Genomic DNA, 25,395 nt, shown 5'->3' with positions numbered 1-25,395 from the left:
TGTGTGCTATAAGCATCAGATGGTTAGTACACAGACTGTGGGCATGCCATCTGAGACTGAGACTGTGCATTTGCAACCCCCCTTTGGTAAGATAAAAAGCTGCAAAGGTGGAAAATTGTAATCAATGATAAGAAAGCCTTTACCATTCATTGTGCTGTGATGTAACTGTTGAGGAGTTCCTCCCTAAAGGTAAAAGAAAAGGCACCAATCACAGTGAAACTGCATTTCAACAGTGGGTCATTCCGTAATAAAATCAAGTCTCAATGTAAATTCAAGAATTATACAGAAATAACAGGTCATTCTATTTTAACTCCACCCTACAGTATATCAAACATTATTTTGAGATATTTGGCATTACAATACAATACTCAAAGAAAATACCACTGTCTTCTGTAGTGGAGCCTCTTTGTGGTGGATTTACTGCAAAGACAATCCCTAAAAAAAGAGCAAATGAAACGGGGGTAAGGCACTGCACATGTCTCTCTGAAATAGAGAAATATGTACAAGTGACATTATTAAACAGTATTATTACCAGTCCACTCACTAATCGTCATCTTAAAATCATCATATTTAATTAGTATAAAATACAAAAGACACCAACTACTTCCCAGCATAATTCATATGATAATTTATATTACTTGCCATACTCAGTTGAACCTCTGTGGTGCACATTAGTGCAGACACTGCCACAAGTTTTTGTCCCTAAACTTAAAACACAGTCTTTGAGAAGGTAATGACATTTCTATTCACCTTGTGTATCATTTACTCAGTATGGCATGCATGGCATCACTGCAGGCTTGCGTGTGCGTCATAGGACATTAAACGAAAGTTAAAGTTTAGAAAATATGAGTGAAATGTATTATGTTGAAGTTGACAATCTATAATAACTGAATTGAGTCCAACATTGTGAATTATCTAAATTTACTTCAGTTACTACTGGCAGTATGGAAATGTAATTACATTTTATTACAAAATTACAAAGGTGGAATGTTTTTTAAAACACTGAAGGATAAAACAATTCAAATCTAAAGTGATATTCAACACAAACCATTGTGTAAAATGATGAAGAATAATACATTTATGCTTACATTTTTCTAGCAATGCGTCCTCTGAAAATTGGTCCATTGTAGATTTAAATGCTGCACATGCAGAACTCGTCTTCCGGAGGTCGCATTTGTCGGCCATGTACGTCATCGAGGCTGTCTCGTTTCAGAAAAGCGAGTAGGACACTTCGAATGCAGCCTTAGAATGCGACCTTCTTTCACGGGAATTCGGAGGATGTATGAGGTGTATCCTTCATGAGCACTCACAACCCACAATTATTTGCTTCAACGGAAATGTCTAAAAATAAAATGATGCCAATTTGCCCGTAAATATGATGTTCAGATGCAAGGAATGTTAATTTCCAAGTTGAAGTCCCTCAGTAGATGAGTGCAGAGTATATAATATGTGTAATTATATTAATATATAATTAAAATAAACTATTACACTAAAAGTACACATGTAAAATCTATTTTCTTTTCTCTTTACATGATTATAACTCTCCTAAAATGTACCTCATACATTCCCTTCTAAAGGGACTTTGTTCCCTTCTCACTCGAAATTTTCCTGCTTGTTAAAGAGTGGTGTGCTGTCATAGCAACCATGTTACGTTCCGTTTCCGTTTGTCCTACGAAGGCCGTCTCGTTTAAACGAGGCTTGTTTAAAGAGGACGCTCGGTATACTGCAGCCTTCAAAGGACGTGTCCCTACCTAGCATGCAGCCTTCCAAATGAGACACAGCCCATGTTTAAACATAGAACAAACGTTATGATTTTGACCAAATGGGTCGACGGTAAATGTTAATGAGTCAACCTCATTTCGACGTTGAATTGATGTTCTTTTTTCAACCTTAATAACATACTGATGTACTGACCAAATATTGAATGTTGATTCAACATTAACCTAGTTTCCATCCACTTTTCGCACTGTTTTGTTATCGACAAAGTGAAAACAAGTCTTCTACCTGTATCCATTCAAATGGCCTTTATCGATAAAAATGGTGTGCATGATGACGTCATGCTTAAAAAAATCAGTATGGCAGAAATATTGGGATGGCAATGAAATCGGAATACATTTATATAATATACAAAAACATGTTGGTGCTGGGAGGATGGAGGGCAGGAATCGAAGGGAAGAAAATATCATCACTTGTCTGAGAATAGGTCATACTGGCTTAATAATACATTGTATAAAATAGGCAAGCACCCAACTGGGAAATGCACATACTGTAGCCAACCAGAAACTGTCGATCATGTACTATTTCACTGTAGGAAATATAATACTGAGAGATATCACCTTCTTCAGTCACTAAGGAAGGCAAAACATCATGACTTTTCTTTATCAGGTCTCTTAGGGAAAACAGCTGGAAAGATATATGATGACTTTATTAAGTTTATGAAAGAAACTGAATTAGTTAAAAGAATATAGGATGTTTTTTTTTCCTTCTCCTGTGTAATCCTGTAACACACTCCAGTCCAATCGGTGGTAGTAATGCACCTATAAACTGGTTTGCCAAACGTCAATAAACACCAAAGAAGAAGGAGGAGGAGGAGGATTGTTGTATGTTCATACTGATTTTGTCAATCCATCTAAAGTCCTGATTGAGGAAATTCATTTGTTCATCACTTATGTAAGTTGATATTTAAATATGCTTGTATAGATACTTTTTATTGTTTAATCTTTATTTCTCCAGATCTTGTAAATCTGCTGGGGATTGGAAATGTTTGTTTGGTGCAGGATTGTTCTTTTTTGCGTATGACTGGCCTGTTGTAGACTTTATTCTTAAGACTTAATTGGATTAGGCAATATAGGATTTTGTTCTGGAGATAAGAGATGTCAAGCTCACAAGTGCTGCAAACTTGTAAAGAAATGAGCATAAATCAATATAATAAAGACCAGTAGGTCTATCAGAAAGTTTTACGATACGCTCGAGTCTGATTGTGTGCACACAATATTTTACCATAAAGAGGAGGACATCAGTGATAATTAAAATAAATTACTTGTGCAGAAATAGCAAAATACAGTGGAATACAAGAGCAAATATTGTGCACTGAAGTATTTGAAACCGCACTCTATGGAGCATCTATGGAGAACAATGGTCTTAATTCTTGTTGTACGCAGGGACGTGCACAGTCAAATTGAAGGGCAGTGGCCCAAAGCAAGAAAAAGGGCACCATCCCCTCCACCAAAAAAATAAAAAAAAATAAAATCTATACTGTATAATCAGTATTAATCCTTAATGAACATCATGAAGATAATCCAAACTATTTTATGAAAGCACACTCTTGACAGAAATATGATGAAATAAAAATAACCCTGCAAGATATTAACAGTGTTAGATATAAACAGAAGAATACATATCTAGAGAAACATCTGGTTAGAAGATGTTAGATATGGATTTATATCCAGTATGATGTTGTGTGTTTCCCCGCTTGAGCTGCTGGAGTTGAACGTGCTGAACACCAACAAAATGAAGCACTATAAAACTGGTTAATTACCACATTCACACTGCATCCTGTTTATACATGAGATTAATCACTATATCCACAATTTATATGTACCATTTCAACCATCTGCACAGACACTGAAGCGAAAAAAGAACTGGTGAACTTGAAATAAATTATGCATTAGTCAGTAGGGATGCTGGGATTATAAATTATAAAAAATTTGAATAAAAACAAGAAGGAGTGATTTGTAAATTATATTCACACTTTGCTATATTTAAAGCACTGCAACTACACATTATATAATGGTTTACCTTGTGAATTTCATAGGTTTTCTTGAAAATGTACAGTAATTTCAAATCAGATGATTGCAACACACTCCAAAAAAGTTGAGACAGGGGCAGTTTAAGACTAATAACAATTTGACGAGTTGAAATAACAAGGCGATGTTAAACAGGTGAGGCAGTTGTGTCATAGTACTGTATACTGTTTAAGGTGCCTCCATAAACAGCCTAGTCCTTCACGAGCAAGGATCGTTCAAGACTTGTCAATTTGCCAAGAGATGCTTAAGCAAATAATCCAACACTTTGAGAACAATGTTCCCCAAAGACAAATTGGAAGGATTTTGAGCATTTCACCCTCTACAGTGCACAATATAGTTAAAAGATTCAAGGAATCTGGTCAAATCTCAGTGCGTAAAGGGCAAGACGAAAACCACTTCTGAATGCACGTGATCTCTGATCCCTCAGACGTCACTGTCTTAAAAAATTGCATTCATCTGTAATGGCTATCATGAACATGGGTTTGGGATAACTTTAGTAAACATTTGTTAGTCAACACCATTCTCCGCCACATCCACAGATTCAAGTTAAGACTTTACTATGCAAAGCAGAAGCTATACATCAACACTGTCCAGAAGCGCTGCCGACTTCTCTGGTCTCAGTCTTATCTTAGATGGAAAGTAGAACAGTGGAACTGTGTTTTTTGGTTCAAAGTGTCCACATTTCCAAACGTTTTTGAAAAACACAGCCGTCGTGTTCTCCAGGCCAAAGAGGCAAAGGACCATCCAAGCTATTATTAGCGTCAGGTCGAAAAGCCAGTGTCTGTATGGGCCAGGGGTGTGTAAGTGCCCTTGGCATGGGTAACTTACCATCTGTGAGGGCAACATTAATGCAGACAGATATGTACAAATTTTGGAGCAACATACTGCCATTCAGCACCATCTTTTCCAGGGATGTCCCAGCAGGACAACTTCACACCACATACTGGCTGGATTACAAGTGCATGGCTGTGTAAACTGAGATTGTGAGTGCTAGATTGGCCTGCCTGCAGTCCTGACCTATCTCCAATTGAGAAAGTGTGGTGCATTATGAAGCACATCATACGGCAATGAAAACCCCATACAATTGTGCAGCTAAAGACCTACATAATGGATGAATGGGGGAAAATTCCACTTTCTAAACTTACCAAACTTGTGTCTTCAGTGCCCAAATGCTTAATATGTGTTATTAGAACAAATGGTGATGTTTCAGAGTGGAAAACACTCAACTGTCTCAACTTTTTTTGGAGCATGTTGCAGTCATCTGTTTGGAAATTACTGTACGTAATAAAATAAAAAAAAACAATGAAATTCACAAGGTAGAACATCATACAATGTGTAGTTGTAGAGCTTTCAATATAGCAAAGGGTGAATATAATTTACAAATCACTCATTATTAGCATTTTTCATACTGTCCCCAACTTTTTTGGAATTGGGGATGTAGACTTAAGAGACACATCCTACAATGAGACAGGATGTTCCACTAGTTGCCCAACAACCAACTAGTGAGTTAAATGTTTTTAGCGGTGGTGCTTTTTAGGGCTGGGTATCCATACAAATTTCCAGATTCTATTCAGTGCTAAAACCGGTACTGTCTCTTTAACAAAGCCGACATGTCTGTAAATGAGCGCGTTAACGTGAGAAGACTCGAATAGTTTTATCTCATCTGTGCCATGCATGATCGTAATTAAATGTTTCTTTTTTGTTGTTTTTGATCAACAACTGACTGTAGGGAACAGAAAGGGTTTAAAATGAGACATTTATTCAATGACAAATGGGTCGCGTGGATCTCGTCTTTGGACACGTATAACACGGAACAACTTTTACTCTCAATACACACTGAAAACATTTAGCTGCTGAATACTCCACCACTATACTACACAATTACTGGTGAGTCATTTCCTCTCATTGTAGTGGAGGGTTGCAGACAGCGTAAAAGATTAATCTTGGGATTCAAAATTCTGTATCGAGATCATTCAAATGAAGATTGTGATGCATCTGAAAATTTATATTTTTACACATCCCTAGTGCTTTTTAAATGATGAATTGAGAGATGCAACTCTTTGTAATGTTTAAGTGTTCTGACCACTGATATATAATACAGAACTGGATTGCTCATGACGTCATATTGCTATGCCCAAACATTCCAATATCCCTATTGACTTAATAGGAAATCATCTCATTTCAGCGAGTTCACCAATTTTATATCTGAAATCTGCATGTACATTCCTACAACGTAAACATCCTACATATTTATTTATTTATTTAAAGTCGGGAATTTTTCCTGTATATTGAATGCCAGAGCGAGTTATGTGTATCTATATCAAACATTATCCACCTCTATCAAACAGTAAACAAGTTCACTGAAACTGAGGTAAGATACAAACAGACATGTTCAGACTTATTTATTGTGAACATCGAAGTTTTCAGTTACAAAAGTGCATTTTTTTCTCTCTCTCTCTCTCTCCCTCTATCACGCGCAGAGAGGGAGACATGCAAAGCAAAGCTGGTTCAAATTAAAGTGATACGCTACATTTAAATGGCAAACAAATGCGTATTTATTACATGTATCCATGTATGACAACAAAGAGCACATCACTATAAAAACAAGCAAATCCCTGGCATTTAAGGTGATTTAGAAATCCCAGTCTGACTTTAAGTCGAGGGGTAAGGATGTATTGCCCCCTAATCAAGCAGATATTACAGCTTTTTCTACTTGCATTAAAACTTGTGGACCGTTTTCCTGCTTCCTTTGGTGGTTGTTGTGCTGCATTGATAGGCTGAAAACTGGGGCAGGTGAATGCTCCTACATCGCGATCATGGATATTATCCATAATGAGCAGCATTAAACATGATTGTCACTAGAGAGCGAAATGCAACTGTTGGATCTGCTGGTCGCAGACGGTAAAACAGGGGTGTTTTCGACTGTCAGTCATTGACACTCTATGAGAGTTTGGACACACCAAGATGGCCACTCGAACACTTCTGGTGGCTTCACCACCTGCTGGCAGTTGTTCCAGTTCTATATACAGTTGAAGTCAGAAGTTTACATACACTTGGGTTGAAGTCATTAAAACAAATTTTTGAACCACTCCACATATTTAATATTAGAAAACTATAGTTTTGGCAAGTCGTTTAGGACATCTACTTTGTGCATTACACAAGTAATTTTTCCAACAACTGTTTACAGATTGTTTCACTTTTAATTGATTATATCACAATTCTAGTGGGTCAGAACTTTACATACGCTATGTTAACTGTGCCTTTTAAGCAGCTTTGAAAATTCCAGAAAATTATGTCAGGCCTTCAGGCAAATTAGCCAATTAGCTTCTGATAGGCTAACTGGAGTCAGTTGGAGGTGTACCTGTGGATGTATTTTAAGGCCTAATTTCAGATTCAGTGCCTCTTTGTTTGACATCATGGGGAAATCAAAAGAAATCAGCAAAGATCTCAGAAAAAAAATTGTGGACCTCCACAAGTCTGGTTCATCCTTGGGAGCAATTTCCAAACACCTGAAGGTACCACGTTAATTTGTACAAACAATATTATGCAAGTATAATCACCATGGGACCAAGCAGCAGTCATACTGCTCTCTCCCAGTTATGCCCTCCGAAAAACTATCAAAACAGCAAAACGCCAGTACAGGAGCAAGATTGAAGGACAGTTTAACACCACCAACTCTAGAAGCATGTGGCAGGGAATTAACATCATCACGGACTTTAAAGGGAATAAAAACTCCGCCATGAACACCGCTGCCTCTCTACCGGATGAGCTAAATACTTTTTATGCTCGTTTCGAGGGAAATAACACCGCCCTCGCGGAGAGAGCTCTCACGGCCGAAGCTACAGAGGTTAGTTCACTCTCCGTCTCTGTAGCGGATGTAACCCGATCCTTCCGACGGGTGAATATCCTCAAAGCCGCGGGTCCAGACGGCATTCCGGGCCGCGTCACCAGAGCGTGCGCGAACCAGCTGGCTGGTGTTTTTACGGACATTTTCAACCTTTCCCTCTCTTTGTCTGTAGTCCCCACATGCTTTAAAACATCCACCATTGTGCCTGTTCCAAAACAATCAAAAATAACTTGTTTAAATGACTGGCGTCCTGTTGCTCTGACCCCCATCATCAGCAAATATTTTGAGAGACTAATCAGAGATTACATCTGCTCTGTATTACCACTCAATCTTGACCCGCTGCAGTTTGCATACCGCAACAACCGCTCCACTGATGATGCCATTGCATCTACAATACACACTGCTCTCTCCCACCTGGAAAAAAAGAACACTTATGTGAGAATGTTGTTTGTAGACTACAGCTCAGCATTCAACACCATAGTGCCCTCCAAGCTAGATGAGAAACTCCGGGCTCTGGGCTTAAACAGCTCGCTGTGCAGCTGGATCCTGGACTTCCTGTCAAGCAGACGCCAGGTGGTTAGAATAGGCAGCAACATCTCCTCATCACTGACCCTCAACACTGGAGCCCCGCAGGGCTGTGTTCTCAGCCCACTACTGTATTCCCTGTACACACATGACTGTGTGGCAACACATAACTCCAATGCCATCATTAAGTTTGCTGATGACATGACGGTGGTAGGTCTGATCACTGACAATGATGAAACAGCCTACAGAGAGGAGGTGCACACTCTGACACACTGGTGTCAGGAACACAACCTCTCCCTCAACGTCAGTAAGACAAAGGAGCTTGTGGTGGACTTCAGAAGAAAAGACAGAGAACACAGCCCCATCACCATCAATGGAGCACCAGTGGAGAGAGTCAGCAGCTTCAAGTTCCTGGGTGTCCACATCACTGAGGAACTCACATGGTCCGTCCACACTGAAGTCGTTGTGAAGAAGGCTCATCAGCGCCTCTTCTTCCTGAGACGGCTGAGGAAGTTTGGAATGAACCGCCACATCCTCACACGGTTCTACACCTGCACTGTGGAGAGCATCCTGACTGGCTGTATCTCCGCCTGGTACGGCAATAGCACCGCCCACAACCGCAAAGCACTGCAAAGGGTGGTGCGAACTGCCAAACACATCATCGGAGGTGAGCTTCCCTCCCTCCAGGAAATATATACAAGGCGGTGTGTGAAAAAAGCTCGGAGGATCATCAGAGACTCCAGCCACCCGAGCCATGGGCTGTTCTCACTGCTACCATCAGGTAGGCGGTATCGCAGCATCAGGACCCGCACCAGCCGACTCCATGATAGCTTCTTCCCCCAAGCAATCAGACTTCTGAACTCTTGATCTCCCACGATCAAAATACATCAGCCCTGCACTTTATTACTCTTTTATCTCACACCGGACTGTCATAAATTATATTACTGTTATTATATTATGTCTCTCTTAACAACTGACTATCAACCGACAGCCTGAATGTCAATACAGTACAATACTGTACATTCTATATATATATATATATATATATATATATATATATATATATATTTATATATATATATATATATTTTATATATATTTTAATTGTTTAATGTTTATCTGAATAATGTGTATCTATATAGTAAAAAACAAAAAAAAAACAAAAACAGCATATTGTATACTGTACAGTGTATGTTATTATTTGTATACTGTTGAGTGTAATTATGTGTATAACAGATGTTTAAATTGTGTTGTGTTAATTTGATGTTTTAAGTTGTGTAATTATGTATAACAGATGTTTAAATTGTGTTGTGTTAATTTGATGTTTTAAGTTGAGTGTAATTATGTGTATAACAGATGCTTAAATTGTGTTGAGTTAATTTGATGTTTTAAGTTGAGTTTAATTATGTATAACAGATGTTTAAATTGTGTTGTGTTAATTTGATGTTATTGTAAATTGGTATATGTCTCATCACTGTCACGACTGCTATGTTGATCGGAACTGCACCCAAGAATTTCACACACTATTGCACTTGTGTATATGGCTGTGTGACAATAAAGTGATTTGATTTGATTTGATTTGAGCAGCAGTCATACTGCTCAGGAAGGAGACACATTCTGTCTCCTAGACGTGAACATAGTTTGGTGCGAAAAGTGCAAATCAGTCCCAGAACAACAGAAAAGGACCTTGTGAAGATGCTGGGGGAAACAGGTAGACAAGTATCTATAGCCACAGTAAAACGAGTCCTGTATCAACATAACCTTAAAGGCTGCTCAACAAGGAAGTTGCCACTGCTCCAAAACCGGCATAAAAAAGCCAGACTACAGTTTGCAAGTTGACATGGGGACAGAGAGCTTACTTTTTGGAGAAATGTCCTCTGGTCTGATGAAACAAAAATTGAACTGTTTGGCCATAATGACCGTTGTAATGTTTGTAGGAAAAAGGGTGAGGCTTGTAAGCTGAAGAACACCATCATAACCGTGAAGCATGGGAGTGGCAGCATCATGTTGTGGGGGTGCTTTGCTGCAGAAGGGACTGGTGCACTTCACAAAATAGATGGCATCATGAGGAAGGAAAATGATGTGGATATATTGAAGCAACATCTCAAGACATCAGCCAGGAAGTTAAAGCTCGGTCGCAAATGGGTCTTCCAAATGGACAATGACCCCAAGCATAACTCCAAAGTTGTGGCAAAATGGCTTAAGGACAACAATTTTGTGGGCAGAACTGAAAAGGCATGTGTGAGCAAGGAGGCCAAAATCATGCCATGGTCCAAATCACTGAGATCACATTTTTCCCCATTCTGATGGTTGATGTGAACATGAACTGAAGCTCCTGACCCATATCTGCATGATTTTATGCACTGCACTGCTGCCACACGATTGGCTGATTAGATAATTGCATGGATAATTGTTGGTGCCAGACGGGCTGGTTGGAGTATTTCTGTAACTGCTGATCTCCTGGGATTTTTTCTCTAGAATTTACTCAGAATGGTGCCAAAAACAAAAAACATCCAGTTCTGTGGACAGAAATGCCTTGTTAATGAGAGAAGTCATCAAAGAATGGCCAGACTAGTTCAAACTGACAAAGTCTATGGTAACTCAGATAACCAATCTGTATAATTGTGGTGAGAAGGATAGCATCTCGGAATGCTATTTTGAGATGCGAGTTGGCGCTGTTTTGGTGGCACGAGGGGGACCTACACAATATTAGGCAGGTAGTTTTAATGTTGTGGCTGATCGGTGTATACAACTGTGTGCCCATGTTCTGTAACATACAGAAATTCCATAACCATGTGGTAGTTTCTCTCTATAAATGTTTGTCTTTGCTTATTCAATGATAATTCTGCTCCTTTAGCAGTTACACTGACAAAAACATTACTGTCCATAACAACACAAACCATTTCATCAAGAGCCGCTTCATTTACAGTGTTGCAATGTCACTGTAATACACCATTAATCGCCTGTCTCAGCAGAAGTCTTGACAAAGAAAACACCTGACACAAATGATCCACTATCTCATGTGCAGCCATGTTTGACACATGAAGTATAGCCTGCAGCTTCCAAAAAAAAAAAAAAAAAAATTTAGATAGGCTAAATTGCCCTGTAGCTGAACTTTTTATTGGCTTGTGTCACACTGTCTATCCTCAACATCTAATATGTCTGCACTCTCAGATTGCGTAGGATCCTCATAAACAGTCTCTGCAGTTGCAGACCTCCCTTCATCTGCTATGACATCATTAAAGAGATCTGCACCAACTTCTCCATGTGCCCTGGATTTGTGAACATTGATAAATAGACATTTGTGCTATATAATAATTATTGTATGGTCATGTGACCATTTCATGGGTTCTCAAATGTCCTCTTAAATGACCAAAAAGAGTTTTCTCTGAAAAAGTTTGATTGAACCCACATAAAGAACATGTGTACACCACCTGAACTGCTTGACATGTATTCCTGTTATCTTTCTCAGTATGCAACCATGATGCATGAATTTTGAGTGAACTGAATGAAACAAATGTGCAAATGCATGAGTCATATAGACAAGGTAAAGGGCAAACCTTTGAAAAACATCTATGTTGCAAACGATAATGCCTGAGTAAATGTGTCCTGCTAAGTGAGGAGGAATCACATAACCTGCATTTCCAATCCATTATATCCAAAGAGTGTGAAAATAGTTTAAAATTGGTTTTGAATGCTCTGAAAATAAAGTTTATGGTCTTCACAAAAGCTCGTTTACAGCTGCTTGATTATGTTAGAATTCTGACGTCTGATGGTAAATCCATTGAAAGGGTGTGTTCGTATAAGTATTTGGGTATATGGATAGACGACATGCTTTTATTTAATGTACATATTGCTAATCTAGTTAGGAAGCTCAAAGTAAAGATTGGCTTTTATTTTAGAAATATATCTTGCTTTACTTTTAATGCCAAGAAAAAACTTGTGGAAGCTACGTTTCTACCTGTGATTGATTACGGTGATATATTGTATATGCATGCAGCCTCCTCGATGCTACAAAGCATTGATTCAGTGTACCATGCATCTCTACGTTTCATTACAAATGCAAAGTCTCTTACCATTGTATTCTTTATGATTTAGTGGGTTGAACATTATTGACCAATTGCAGACAACAGCATGGGTATATTTTTATCTATAAAGCTATACTAGGTAAACTTCCATCCTACCTCTGTACCCTTCTCTGTCTCAGCATTGGTAATTATCAACTGCATTTTCCTACTATGCTCTTGGACATGGAATAATCTACAGAAAGATCTAAATTTTAACTTATTTATATCCATTGATGAATTTAAGGGCATCAAAATGAATATGGTGAAGGAGTCATGTGACTGTTTTTCGTGAGAGACCACTGTGTTTAAATAGCTGTTCATGTTGATGTTTATAGGTTACATTTTAATATGTTGTGAGTTTGTATGGCAGCTACCTTGGCCAGGTCTCTCTTGTAAAAGAGAATTTTGAAATCAATGGGACTTCCTGGTAAAATAAAGGTAAAATAAAAATAAATAAGCTCAATGGGGTTAAGATCCATAACACCCTTTTCCAATTATCTGTTGTCCAATGTCTGTGTTCCTTTGCCCACTCTAACCTTTTCTTTTTGTTTTTCTGTTTCAAAAGTGGCTTTTTCTTTGCAATTCTGCACCCCTGAGTCTTCTCTTTACTGTTGTACATGAAACTGGTGTTGAGCGGGTAGAATTCAATGAAGCTGTTAGCTGAGGACACGTGAGGCGTTTATTTCTCAAACTAGAGACTCTGATGTACTTATCGTCTTGTTTAGTTGTACATCTGGCCTTCCACATCTCTTTCTGTCCTTGTTAGAGCCAGTTGTCATTTGCCTTTGAAGACTGTAGTGTACACCTTTGTATGAAATCTTCAGTTTTTGGCAATTTCAAGCATTTTTTCCCCCATTTTTTTCAGATTATCATTTTTTTTTTTTTATTGATTCATATAGATGACAAAGAAAAACAAAACGTATATACACTGAATCAACATTTAACTCCCACTACTACCATTCCTCCTCCCCAATCAATAACCCCAACCCGACCCCCAACAAACATCCCCATGGTCACACATAAGTACACACACAAAATATAATAATCATACACATCTAAAACTACACCTCTCTCTCCACAGCCCCTCCCCGAGAGTCCCCCAAAAACGCCAAATAACTACCCCATTCCCATCAAATGAATCCCAGATCCCCAGCCTTCTACATGACACCTCCTCAAAAGCTGCCGCCCTCCCCATCTCTGCATACCACTCCCGAAATGAGGGTGCTCCAGCCAACTTGCATCCCTTTAAAACAATCTGTCTGCCTGTCATAACACTGGTCAGGACCCAATTTTTTTGTGTTTATCCCCTATATTGATGACCGCCCCATTGCCCAAAACACAGAGTCTGTGGCAAAACAAAACCCCAGCACATCACACACAAAACTCTGAACCTTCAACCAAAATTCCTGGATCTCAACACACCACCAAAAAACATGGGCTGTTTCTCCATCCTCCGATTGGCATCGCCAGTAGGTGGGTGTGTCTTTAAGACCAATCCTATACAATCTAGAGGGGGTCCAGTAGAATCTATGTAAAATCTTGAATTGCATAAGATGCACCCTTGCATCTCTAGATACAGACTTGATGTTTTTTAGAATCCTAGCCCACACTCCCTCCTCCAATACCAAGTTTAAATCTTTCTCCCATAATCTCTTGATAGAAGTTAAAGCTCCGTCCCCCAGATTCTGAATTAGCAGGGAGTAATACACTGATGCCTCATGACCTTTTCCAAAAGCAGTAATCACCACTCCTGTATCTGCCGCTTTAGGGCGGTGTATGCTACTCCCCAAAATAGTACAGATCAGATGGCGCAGCTGTAAATACCTAAAGAACTGAGATCTTGGAATCCCAAAATGTTGAACCAAATTTTCACTCATCATATAGGTCACCGAGCATATTAACCTCCCTCACAATCTACTCTGACCAGCAGAAAGGTGACTTATTAATACATAATTTTGGGTTCAGCCATATGCTCAAGGCAACATTTAAATAAATGTCAGAATTAAACATTCTGGACTCTTTGTCCATACCGAGTGCAAATGCGAGATAACGGGGTGTCACTTAACTTCCCCGATTAGTTTGATAGAAAGGCTTTGCAATGGCGAAATAGGGGCAAGAACTTCCTGTTCAATACAAAACCAGGGAGGTGCTCTCTCAGGTGGAAGCGACCAATAAGCCAAATGTCTGAGACCGAATGCATAATAATAAAACAATCTTGGGTAGGCCTAGCCCACCTTTGTCAATCGGCCTATGTAACATATTAAAATGTAATCTGGGACACTTACCATTCCAAATGAAGGACTTTGCTATGCTTTCAAATTGCTTGAAATAAGAAAGGGGGACATCTACAGGGAGAGACTGTAGCAGGTAGTTTAATTTTGGAATACAATTAATTTTATAACATTAACCTTCCAAATCATAGATAAATCGCTCAAAAACTTTTTTATTAAGGGGTCAAAATTAGCTCTAACTAAATTGCACAAATTAGCTGGGAATAAAATGCCCAAATACTTAATGCCCTGTTTGGGCCACTGGAAGACACCTGGCTGAAAAGCCGTCGCTGGGCAGTACACTGTCAGAGCCAAAGCTTTGGATTTAGACCAATTGACTTTGTATCCTGAGAATTTAGAAAAGGAATTAATAATTCTTTGGAGGCAAGGCGTAGATCTAGTGGGGTCGGAGACGAATAATAAAATATCATCTGCGTAAAGCAAACGCTTATGCGCCATACCTCCCACCACCACCCCTGGAAAATCATCTTCCTTTCTTATCTTGGCTGCTAATGTTTCCAGGGCAAGACAGAACAATAATGGGGAACGAGGGCAACCCTGCCGGATGCCCCTATCCAGAGTAAAATAATCTGAAATTAATCCATTTGTTTGTACCACCGCTACCAGGTGCCTATAAAGTAACTTCATCCAATAAAAGTATTCCCAAACCCGTATATTTCCAAAATCCTAAAAAGATAATCCCATTCTACCATATCAAATGCCTTTTCGGCATCAAGTGAGATGGCAGCGACCGGAGTCTGATCACTCGCCACTGACCACATGATATTGATGAAACGCCTAATGTTATCAAAAGAGCTGCCCCGAATAAACCCCACCTGACCTATATGTATAAGAGATGTCATCGCCTAATGTTATCAGAAGAGCTGCTGCCCCGAATAAACCCCACCTGACCTATATGTATAAGAGATGTCATAACTTAATCGATTAGCCAGAATTTTTTACAATATTTTTACATCTAGCTTGATCAGGGAAATTGGACGGTAACTCTTACACTCACTTGGATCTTTGTCCTTTTTAAGAATCAGACTGATCCTAGCTTGTGTCATGGTTGGAGGAAGCTTTCCATTCTTTAATGATTCCGTATAAACTTCCAACAAAAGTGGAGCCAGTTCTGTAGCATAAGATCTAAAAAATTCCGCAGCAAAGCCGTCTGGCCCCAGAGACTTGCGTGTAGGCAAGGTCTTAATTACCTCACCAAGCTGCTCCGAGGTTATCTCAGAATCAAGAGAATTTTTTTGCTCCATCATCAGTTTAGGGAGTTCTAATGGTTCCACAAATTTCTAACATCTTCATCAGTAGACGAAGACGTGGAACTTTAGAGATCAAGATAGAATTATTTAAAAGCATTATTAATATCAATGGCCTAGGTAAATATTTTACCACCAGCAGATTTCACTGAGGGAATGGTAGAAAAAGACTCTCTCTGCTTTATATACAGTATCTAGCCAAAAGCTTCCTTGCTTTGTCCCCCGACTCAAAGTAAGACTGTCTTGCCCTGAATAGCCAAAACTCCACTTTCCGTGACAAAATAGTATTATATCTGTATTTCAATCGGGTAACTTCTCTGAGGCCATAAGATGACATTCGGCAGTTCAGCTCTGCCTCGGTACTTTTAATATTCCCTTCCAACTCCATGAGTTCTCGTGTTTTGGATTTTTTGGTGAATGAGGCATACTGTATGATCCGACCCCTAAGAACTGCCTTAAGTGCCTTCCAAGCCACGCCCACAGAGGATTCTGAGGACCAGTTGGTCTCCATATAAACATTGATTTCAGACTTTAACATTTGTTGGAATTCAGGATTTTGCAAAAGGTATACATTAAAGTGCCAACTATATGATTTATTTTTCTCCGCATATGGCAACACCTCTAAACTCACCAGGGCGTGATCTGAGACTAAGATGTTTCCAATTGAGCAATCAACAACAGATGAAATGAAGGACTTAGATATTTAAAAAAAATCTATTCTAGAATAAATCTTGTGGACTGAAAAATGTATAGTCCATACCAGATGGGTTCAAAAGTATCCAAATATCTGTAAGACCAAGATTTTTACTTATCCTGTGAAGCATCAGTGATGCTCTATGGGGCTTACACACTTTTGCTTCACTATGATCAAGGACTCAGTCTAACCAAAGATTAAAGTCTCCTCCCAATATTATATCATGAGGGGTGCCAGCGGCTTGCAACATCCCTTCAAGATCTATAAAAAAGCCCTGATCATCAGAGTTAGGTGCATAAATATTAGCCAAAATCAACCATTGCCCCTGAATTTCTGCTAAAACAATAATGACCCTTCCTAATTTATCTTTATTCTGTTTGAGACATTTGAATTGTAGATGCATACTTATCAGTGTAATGACTACCCTGATCTTACTTGAGCTAGCACTAAAGAAAACATGTACACCCCATATCTTCCCAAATTTTTCAAATTCCTGCGGGGAAAGATGCGTTTCTTGAAGAAACACCATATCATATTTCTTACACTTAAGAAGAGAAATAAACTTCCTTTTGATGGTGTGCCCCAACCCATTCACATTCCACGTGGAGAGAGACAATCCACTCATATTAACATTTGACATTTTGACATAAAAAAAAAAATAGATTGTGTGTCAAAAATTAAACTATAAAGACCACATTCCAACATTAGTGCAACAATCAAACCCAAAACTTCCCCCCAAACCAAACAAACAGAAAAAAGAAAAATGTGCGCATTAACCCCACACACGACAGCGCCAACTGGCGTCGATCCCTCTAAACTCAAACAGTCCATGTATGCCTACAAGAGCCCCCGTGACAACTTTGCCATCTGATTGCTCAAGTCTGGTGTTTCTATACAAATTTTGTCAGACATAATTACACAACAGAAAATAATCTATAAAACAAACTCCAGCCAATAGGCGGAATAAACACAAAGAACATGTAGATTCATCCACATAACTGTCCCGAAGATGTGTTCCTTCACAAAACAAGCTCTAGCTGCTAGCCAACCAGCACAAAAAAAAAAAAAAGAAAAAAAGAAAGGCCGTTCAGTTTCTTCGGGCAGTCAAACTAACGTTCAGTGAGCCGGCCCATTCGACTGCTACATGAGTGCAACAAATGGTCCAATAACTCCAATGTCCTGCAAGAAATACTCCACAAAACAAACTCCAACCAATAGGAGGCATAAGCACAAAGAACATGCAGATTCATCCACAACACTGTCCCAAATGAGTGCTACTACACAAAACAAACTCCAGCCGCTAGGTGGAACCAGCACAAAAAGAAACAAAAAAGGTGCTCAGTTTCCTCGGACGGTCAAGTGAATGTTCAGTGAGTCGGACCCCTTGGCTGCAACGTGAGTACCACAAAATAACTTATTCAGACCATTGACTTTATGAAGGACATCGCTTGCTGGGGACATGTAAATATTTTGCGGCCATCCTTAGCATCTATTCTCAATTTGGCCGGGAACATCAGAGCAAAAGCAATCTTCCGTTGATGTAAGAGTTTCTTGCATTCCTTGAATCGATCACGTTTCTTTCTTGTCGAATTCACAAACTCTGGGAACAAGAAAATGCTGTGGTTCTTCCAAGAAAGCCTTCCTTTACTCCTCGCCTCGCGTAACATGAGATCTTTATCGGATGATCTCAGAAATTTGGCCAGAATTGATCGGGGCCTGTCTCCCTCAGCGGATCGCTGAGCCAGAACCCTGTGAGCTCAATTGATTTCCAGCTTATGGCCTGTTATGTCGAGCAGACTCGGGAAGAGCCCATCCAGGAATTCCACCATATCCCGACCTTCTTCGTCCTCAGGAATTTCAACAATTTGGACGTTATTCCTCCGGTTACGATTCTCCAAGTCCTCCAACTTCTCCCAGACGCGCTCCAAATCCACCTTGGTCGCTAGCAGATTAGCATCTAATTCCCTCTCCAATGACTCCAGATAATCGATCCGTTTCTCGACATCCCCCACTCTTGTAGCCACATCAGTGAATTTCGTCTCCATGGCAGTGATTGATCAACGTATTACAGCAAGATCCTCCAAGTCAGCAAAGACCTTCGTCAGCATTGCCGACACGTTCAACAATTCTCGCCGATTTTCCTTCACTTCTCAGGCTAAATCGGTTCCCGGGCTTGCGACCTGCTGCTCAGAGGTACCAGCTTGAGCACGTAAGTGTCTTTTAATGTCTCCAGAGCCAGAGGATTCTGAATTCTTTGACATATTGTCTTTTTAGAACAGTTCAGGATCAGGATGTATCGAATCTCACCAGTTTATGACAAAGTATTAAAACTAGCAAAGTGCGCAGAGCTCGCTGTTCACACGTCCGAACCTCGCATGGCATCAAACACCACCAGCAATTTCAATCATTGTATAGCCTTCATTCCTCAAAACAGTGATTGACTGATGATTTTCTAGAGAAAGCTGTTTCTTTTTTGCCATTTTTGACCTAATATTGACCTTAAGACATGCCAGACTATTGCATACTGTGGCAACTAAAAACAAACACAAAGACAATGTTAAGCTTCATTTAACAAACCAAATTGCTTTCAGCAGTGTTTGATATAATGTCAAGTGATTTTCTAGTAACAAATTAGCAATTTAGCATGATTACTCAAGGTGTTGGAGTGATGGCTACTGGAAATGGGGCCTGTCTAGATTTGATCAAAAATGACTTTTTTCAAAATAGTGGTGCTGTTTTTTTACATCAGTAACGTCGTGACTATACTTTGTGATCAGTTGAATGCCACTTTGTACCAATTTCTTTCCATAAGAACAAAATTTGTACATTATTCCAAACTTTTGGCCGCCAGTGTGTGTGTATATATATATATATATATATATATATATATATATATATATATATATATACAGTTGCAATCATAATTATTCAACCCCCCCAAGACAGTAAGGATTTACAAAGGTAAGCTTTTCTGGTGACCCAGAATTTTTTAAGATTACATCTATATCAGTTGAGTGACACATTTGAAGTCGTAGTGTGAATATATAAACTAATATTTCTAGATAGCATGATTTTTAAAAAATACAACCATGTCATAATTATTCAACCCCTATTACATGTAGCTGTTTCTTAAATATGTAAGGCTACTCAAGTAATTGTTTTCAAACAAAATTAAGCCATCACTCTACAATGGCACTTATTTAAGTTTTAAAATTTAAGTTTAATGTTGTAAGCAAAAATGGATTTCTATGCAAAAAATGCAATTAAAAATAAGCTGTCACAAAAGCTAATAGAGGAGATTATTTCATTACATAAGAAAAGACCTTGGCTAAATGTACATTTCCAAGGCACTTCAATTTCCAATAGACAAAGTGGCAGCACCATTCATACATTTTTAAAATATGGTACAACAGCAACCTTCCTGGGTGTGAAAGAAAGCAAAACTTCACTAAGGGAAATGTTGACTTGAATATTGAAGAAGGAATTTGGAAAGACCTGTGGAGTCCTGGAAGAAGGTTTATGGACATATGACACTAATCTAAAAATGAGTTTTAGACCCATGAGTCAGCAGTACATCTGGAGTAAGAAAGGCAAGGTGATGACAAGAACAACACCATCCCCACCGTCAAGCATGGAGGTGGGTCAGTCCTGTTATGGGAGTGTTTTGTGGCTGCAGGAAATGGCTATCCTGACTATGTGACTGACGCCATGGATTCTTTCAGGTATCAGGCCATTTTGGCAAAAATGTGATGCCTTCAGTGTGTAAATTGAAGCTCGGTGATCACTGGATTTCTAGCAAGACAATAACACCAAGGATACATCCAAGTGCTCTAAAATCTGGTTCAGGGATGGGTCGTGGAATGTCCTTGAATGGCCCTTTCAGTCCATCATTAAAGTCCCATTGAAAATCTTTGTTGGGATTTCAAAGAAGCAGTGGCAGCACAGAAACCAAAGAATGTCAATGAGCTGGAAGCTTTTGCTCATGAGAAATTCCAATAGAGAAGTGTCTGAAGCCTGATAACACTTACCTGAAACATTTGATGTTTATTTATTTATTTTATTTTTTTGGATTTTTACCCAATTTGGAATGCCCAATTCCCAGTGCGCTTTTAAGTCCTCGTGGTCGCGTAGTGATTCGCCTCAATCCGGGTGGCGTAGGACAAATCCCAGTTGCTTCCGCTTCTGAGACCATCAACCCGCGCATCTTATCATGTGGCTTGTTGAGTGCATTGCCACAGAGACATAGCGTGTGTGGAGGCTTCACACCATCCACCGCGGCATCTGTGCTCAACTCACCACGTGCCCCACCAAGAACGGACCACATTATAGCAACCACGAGGAGGTTACCCCATGTGACTCTACCCTCCCTAGCAATCGGGCCAATTTGGTTGCTTAGGAGACCTGGTTGGAGTCAACATTTGATGTTATTAAGGGTAAAGGGTGCTCCACGTATGATTGACTTTAGGGGGTTTAATATTTTTGACATGACATTTGTGGGGAGAATTATTTTTTATTTTAAAATTTGGGTAAACTGAACTCTTTGTTCTCAAAATCACTCAAATATGTATTAAAAACTTACTTTGACTGTTTACTGAGGTTTTAGTTGATGTGTTTTAATTCACATCACCTGAACGTATTGCTGGTCAGGGGGGCTGAATAATTTTGATTGCATATATATATTTAAGCAATATCACATGAGCAAGAGTGCGATATGGCCCTATATCAGCACTGCCATAGGTAATCACAGCAGTGCTGATTTAGGGTCATATAGCATGATTGCAAGTGTGATATTGTTTATATACAACAGTTAAATGAATAAGTAAATTCGGCCACAAACGCATTTGTGCATTGAACAACTTTCTTACACGATGGATCAGAATCTGCAGTTGCTGGTTCAAAGCAAATGATGCATCCAAGCCTCTCAAAAATATCACTTCAGAACTACTTGTATCACAGCTTGGGCTGTTTCTAACATTTTATTGGAGAAACAAGGGCTTGTGTGTGAGAGTAAGAGAGAGATATGGAGCGTGTGTGATCACCTGTTGATGATGCGGTAGTCTGTTAGTAGGCTTTCTGAAGATAATGTCATTTTGGTCAAATTCATTCTACTTTCTCAGTGGAAACATAGCCGTCCAAGCGGGGGTATTCCTCCCTATTTCGCGGTAGCCGGTGCGCAAGAGTCTTTCACTATAGAAACCGCAATCTCCTCCGCCATTTTGTCCTCTCCAACGTGGGAAGTCCGGTAAGAGGTAAACGCCTTGAGTTTGTGTAATTAATCAGTCTGTTGTGTCTCTCAGTTGTTGGTTTAAAGCCGTTTAAAGCTATTTCCTAGCTTTAGTAGTGTAGTAGTAATACGAGTGATCACGGAGTGTTGTTGAATAAAAATACTGAGTGACGCTGACACTTCACGTCACCAACTGGCTCATATTACACACAAAAATGGTCTTTTGCCTCCATCTGCTGGCTAAAATATGTAATGTCAAAAATGTAATGTATAGAGACAGATGACTCTTAACACATCTGCACTGCTCTTACACTGTAGTTTAGAATGGCACAAACACACAGTGAAGCGTCCGAGTGCTGATGGGTGTGAGACCCATCTTTAAATACGGGATAATCCCGTATTTTACGGGACGGGTGGCAGCCCTAGATACAACATTCTTTTGAGGGTGCTCCCCCCGTAGAACCTGGCCTGTCTGGATTCATGCTTCTGTTACAAATCATCAACATTAAATTAATGGCATTTCATACAACAAGGGGATACTCTATAAATTAAGGAATCTTTTTTTTTTTTTTTTTTTTTTGCAGATCTGCTCCTCCAAATCACACAGCAATTGTGATTCACCCCTGCAGTGAAACCACCTCCTCAGCAATTCAACAACACATGTGGTGATTATTTTCATCATCCTACAAGTGAAGAAGGAAAAAAAAATCTCAAAGTGTTACCATTGAACTCTACTGGCATACCATTGCAAAAATGTATTTGGTTAAAGAGGAAAGTGAAGACATCAGTATTACAGAACCATGCAAAATTAAAAATGAAGATACTGAGGAACAAAGAGGTTGGTGTCCATTCCTGATTCTTCATAATGACTGTTGAGGAACGTTAAGGTAATAAAGCTTCATACAGTTTACTAGATCTAGCGGCTGTTAGAAAATCATGTAAGTAGTAAAATTATAATTAAACAAATAATCCCAGTATCTCCATGAATATTACAGAACCTTCAGCATGTTAACATCACATAAAATAGATACTTGGCCTTTGCTGCTAACTACCTACCATTAAATTGTGGTTTGTTTGATTTGTTTTTTTCTTCTGATTTACTTTATTCATTTTAGACTTGATAAAAGAGAAAGAGGAGAGTCAAGAACATAATGACGTGGAGGAGAAACATCATGATCATACATTTTATAATTTCATCTCTGCTGAAGAATCTTTTAGTGGCTCAAAGGCTGAAATTATTTTCTCACAGAAAATAACTCAAAGAACAAGAGGCAAAAATTATTTCACCTGCTCTCACTGTGGAAAGAGTTTCACACAAAAAAAAAACCTTAACGCTCACTTAAAACTTCACACTGGAGAGAAGCCTTTCACCTGCATTCAGTGTGGAAAGAGTTTTGCACATAAAAGAAATCTTCATTGTCATCTGAGAATTCACACTGGAGAGAAGCCTTTCACCTGCCTTCAGTGTGGAAAGAGTTTTGTGCATAAAAGAAATCTTCACCGTCACTTAAGAATTCACACTGGAGAGGAGCCTTTCAAATGCCTTTGGTGTGGAAAGAGTATTGCAAATATAAGAAATCTTCAGCATCACATGATAATTCACAATGAAGAGAAGCCTTTCACCTGCTCTCAGTGTGGCAAGAGTTTCATAGAGAAAATAAACTTTAACACTCACTTAAAACTTCACACTGGAGAGAAGCCTTTCACCTGCCTTCAGTGTGGAAAGAGTTTTGCACATAAAAGAAATGTTCACCGTCACATGAGAATTCACACTGGAGAGAAGCCTTTCGCCTGCCTTCAGTGTGGAAAGAGTTTTGCACATAAAATAAATCTTCACCTTCACATGAGAATTCACACTGGAGAGAAGCCTTTCGCCTGCCTTCAGTGTGGAAAGAGTTTTGCACATAAAAGAAATCTTCACTGTCACATGATAATTCACACTGGAGAGAAGCATTTCACCTGCCATCAGTGTGGAAACAGTTTTGCACATAAAAGAAATCTTGACCGTCACATGAGAATTCACACGGGAGAGAAGCCTTTCACCTGCTCTCAGTGTGGAAAGAGTTTTGCAAATATAAGAAATCTTCAGTATCACATGAGAATTCACACTGGAGAGAAGCCTTTCACCTGCTCTCAGTGTGGCAAGAGTTTCACAGAGAAAATAATCTTTAACACTCACTTAAAACTTCACACTGTAGAGAAGCCTTTCAGCTGCCTCCAGTGTGAAAAGAATTTTGCACATAAAAGAAATCTTGACCGTCACATGAGAATTCACACAGGAGAGAAGCCTTTCACCTGCCTTCAGTGTGGAAGGAGTTTTGCACATAAAGGAGATCTTCAGCATCACATGAGAATTCACACCGGAGAGAAACCTTTCACATGCCTTCAGTGTGGAAAGAGATTTGCAAATAAAAGAAATCTTCAGTATCACATGAGAATTCACACCGGAGAGAAGCCTTTCACCTGCTCTCAGTGTGGCAAGAGTTTCAGAGTGAAAGGACATCTTCAGTGTCACATGAGAATTCACACCGGAGAGAAGCCTTTCACCTGCTCTCAGTGTGGAAAGAGTTTCACACAAGCAAGCCATCTAACACTTCATCTGCGCTCTCACTCTGGATTTAAGCCATTTAACTGATTAGTGTGGCAAAACATTTTAGGGTGCATCACAACTAAAGCTACACATGACAAGTCACATAAATGAGAAACCTCACGTGTGTTCTTTTTGTGGAAAGAGATTCATTACATTATCAATCCTGAAATCACATGAGAGAGCACATACTGAAGAGAAGCCATACCACTGTACTTCATGTGGGAAGAGTTTCAGCCATTTAAGTAATCTACACAATCATCTAATAAAGCATTGTCCAAAGTTTTCAAAATGAACAAAGTTAATTCCAGAGACAACACTTCTTGTGTTGTAACTAAAGCTTTCAAAATATATACATTTGATTATTGAAAATGTTTACCATGTTAATTTTCTTATTCATGATGTTACCAAGTTGCCAAGTTGTCAGGAGTTACACATTTTCACAGATACTGACATTTCATTCTGCTCTGTGTGAGTTTTAAACACTGGTTGGAGTAGGGCAAAACCTTTGCGATGTGTCCGGTGGAGACATTACCCTGATGTACACACCACAAACAAATACAACAGTGATTCCGTGTCAATGATCAAGTGATGGAGACAGGACCTCTTACAAAAACACAAATGGGACTTTTGACAAATGTGATGTACTTCACATCCATTTTAAGTTGTAATTTTACCACAGAAGCACGTCAGGTCTTACAAGCCAAACACACAATATGGCACTGATGGGGGACTGCTTTGGCCAGTTCTCCCATGGAGGATCTGTGGATGCTCTGCAAAATTTTCATATAATTTCAACTTTTTACCCTTTGTAACTGAGCATCAGCTAATGCAGTGTTTCCCAATGCTGTTCATGGAGGCACACAAACAGAATGCATTTTGGAAATCTCCCTGATCTGATGAATCCATTTCAGGTCTTTAGAGTCTTTACTAATGAGCTGATGAGTTGAATCAGATGTGTTAAATGAAGGAGACATCGAAAACATGTACTGTTGGTGTGCCTTAAGGAAAGGGTTGGGAAACACTGAGTCAATGATTACTAGACAATTAAGATGAATTCTCATTATGTGGGCAGTGCGAGTGCTAAAAGCAGAACAAGACACTGGC

At 39.2% G+C, this 25,395-nt stretch overlaps 1 protein-coding gene across 2 annotated transcripts in view; it reads left to right on the top strand.

Moving 5' to 3' along the window:
* Positions 1–24,855, top strand: part of LOC127440726 (gastrula zinc finger protein XlCGF57.1-like) — a 109,736-nt gene extending 84,881 nt beyond the window's left edge. The window contains exons 1-3 of one of the 2 annotated variants that reach the window (XM_051697504.1): positions 2,573–2,670; positions 22,286–22,539; positions 22,817–24,855. In XM_051697504.1, coding sequence (XP_051553464.1) covers positions 22,455–22,539; positions 22,817–24,336 — 1,605 coding nt within the window. In that variant the 5' untranslated portion in view covers positions 2,573–2,670; positions 22,286–22,454 and the 3' untranslated portion in view covers positions 24,337–24,855. Of the gene's footprint in view, positions 1–2,572; positions 2,671–22,285; positions 22,540–22,816 lie in introns of those variants that run through there. The other variant, XM_051697503.1, reaches the window with a different exon arrangement.
* The last annotated feature ends 540 nt before the right edge of the window (positions 24,856–25,395 follow it).

The sequence above is a fragment of the Myxocyprinus asiaticus genome, chromosome 5 (genome assembly GCF_019703515.2).
Source record: "Myxocyprinus asiaticus isolate MX2 ecotype Aquarium Trade chromosome 5, UBuf_Myxa_2, whole genome shotgun sequence".
Classification (NCBI taxonomy): domain Eukaryota; kingdom Metazoa; phylum Chordata; class Actinopteri; order Cypriniformes; family Catostomidae; genus Myxocyprinus; species Myxocyprinus asiaticus.
The sequence above is the reverse complement of the archived record's forward strand: the minus strand, read 5'-3'. Positions and strand labels throughout refer to the sequence as shown.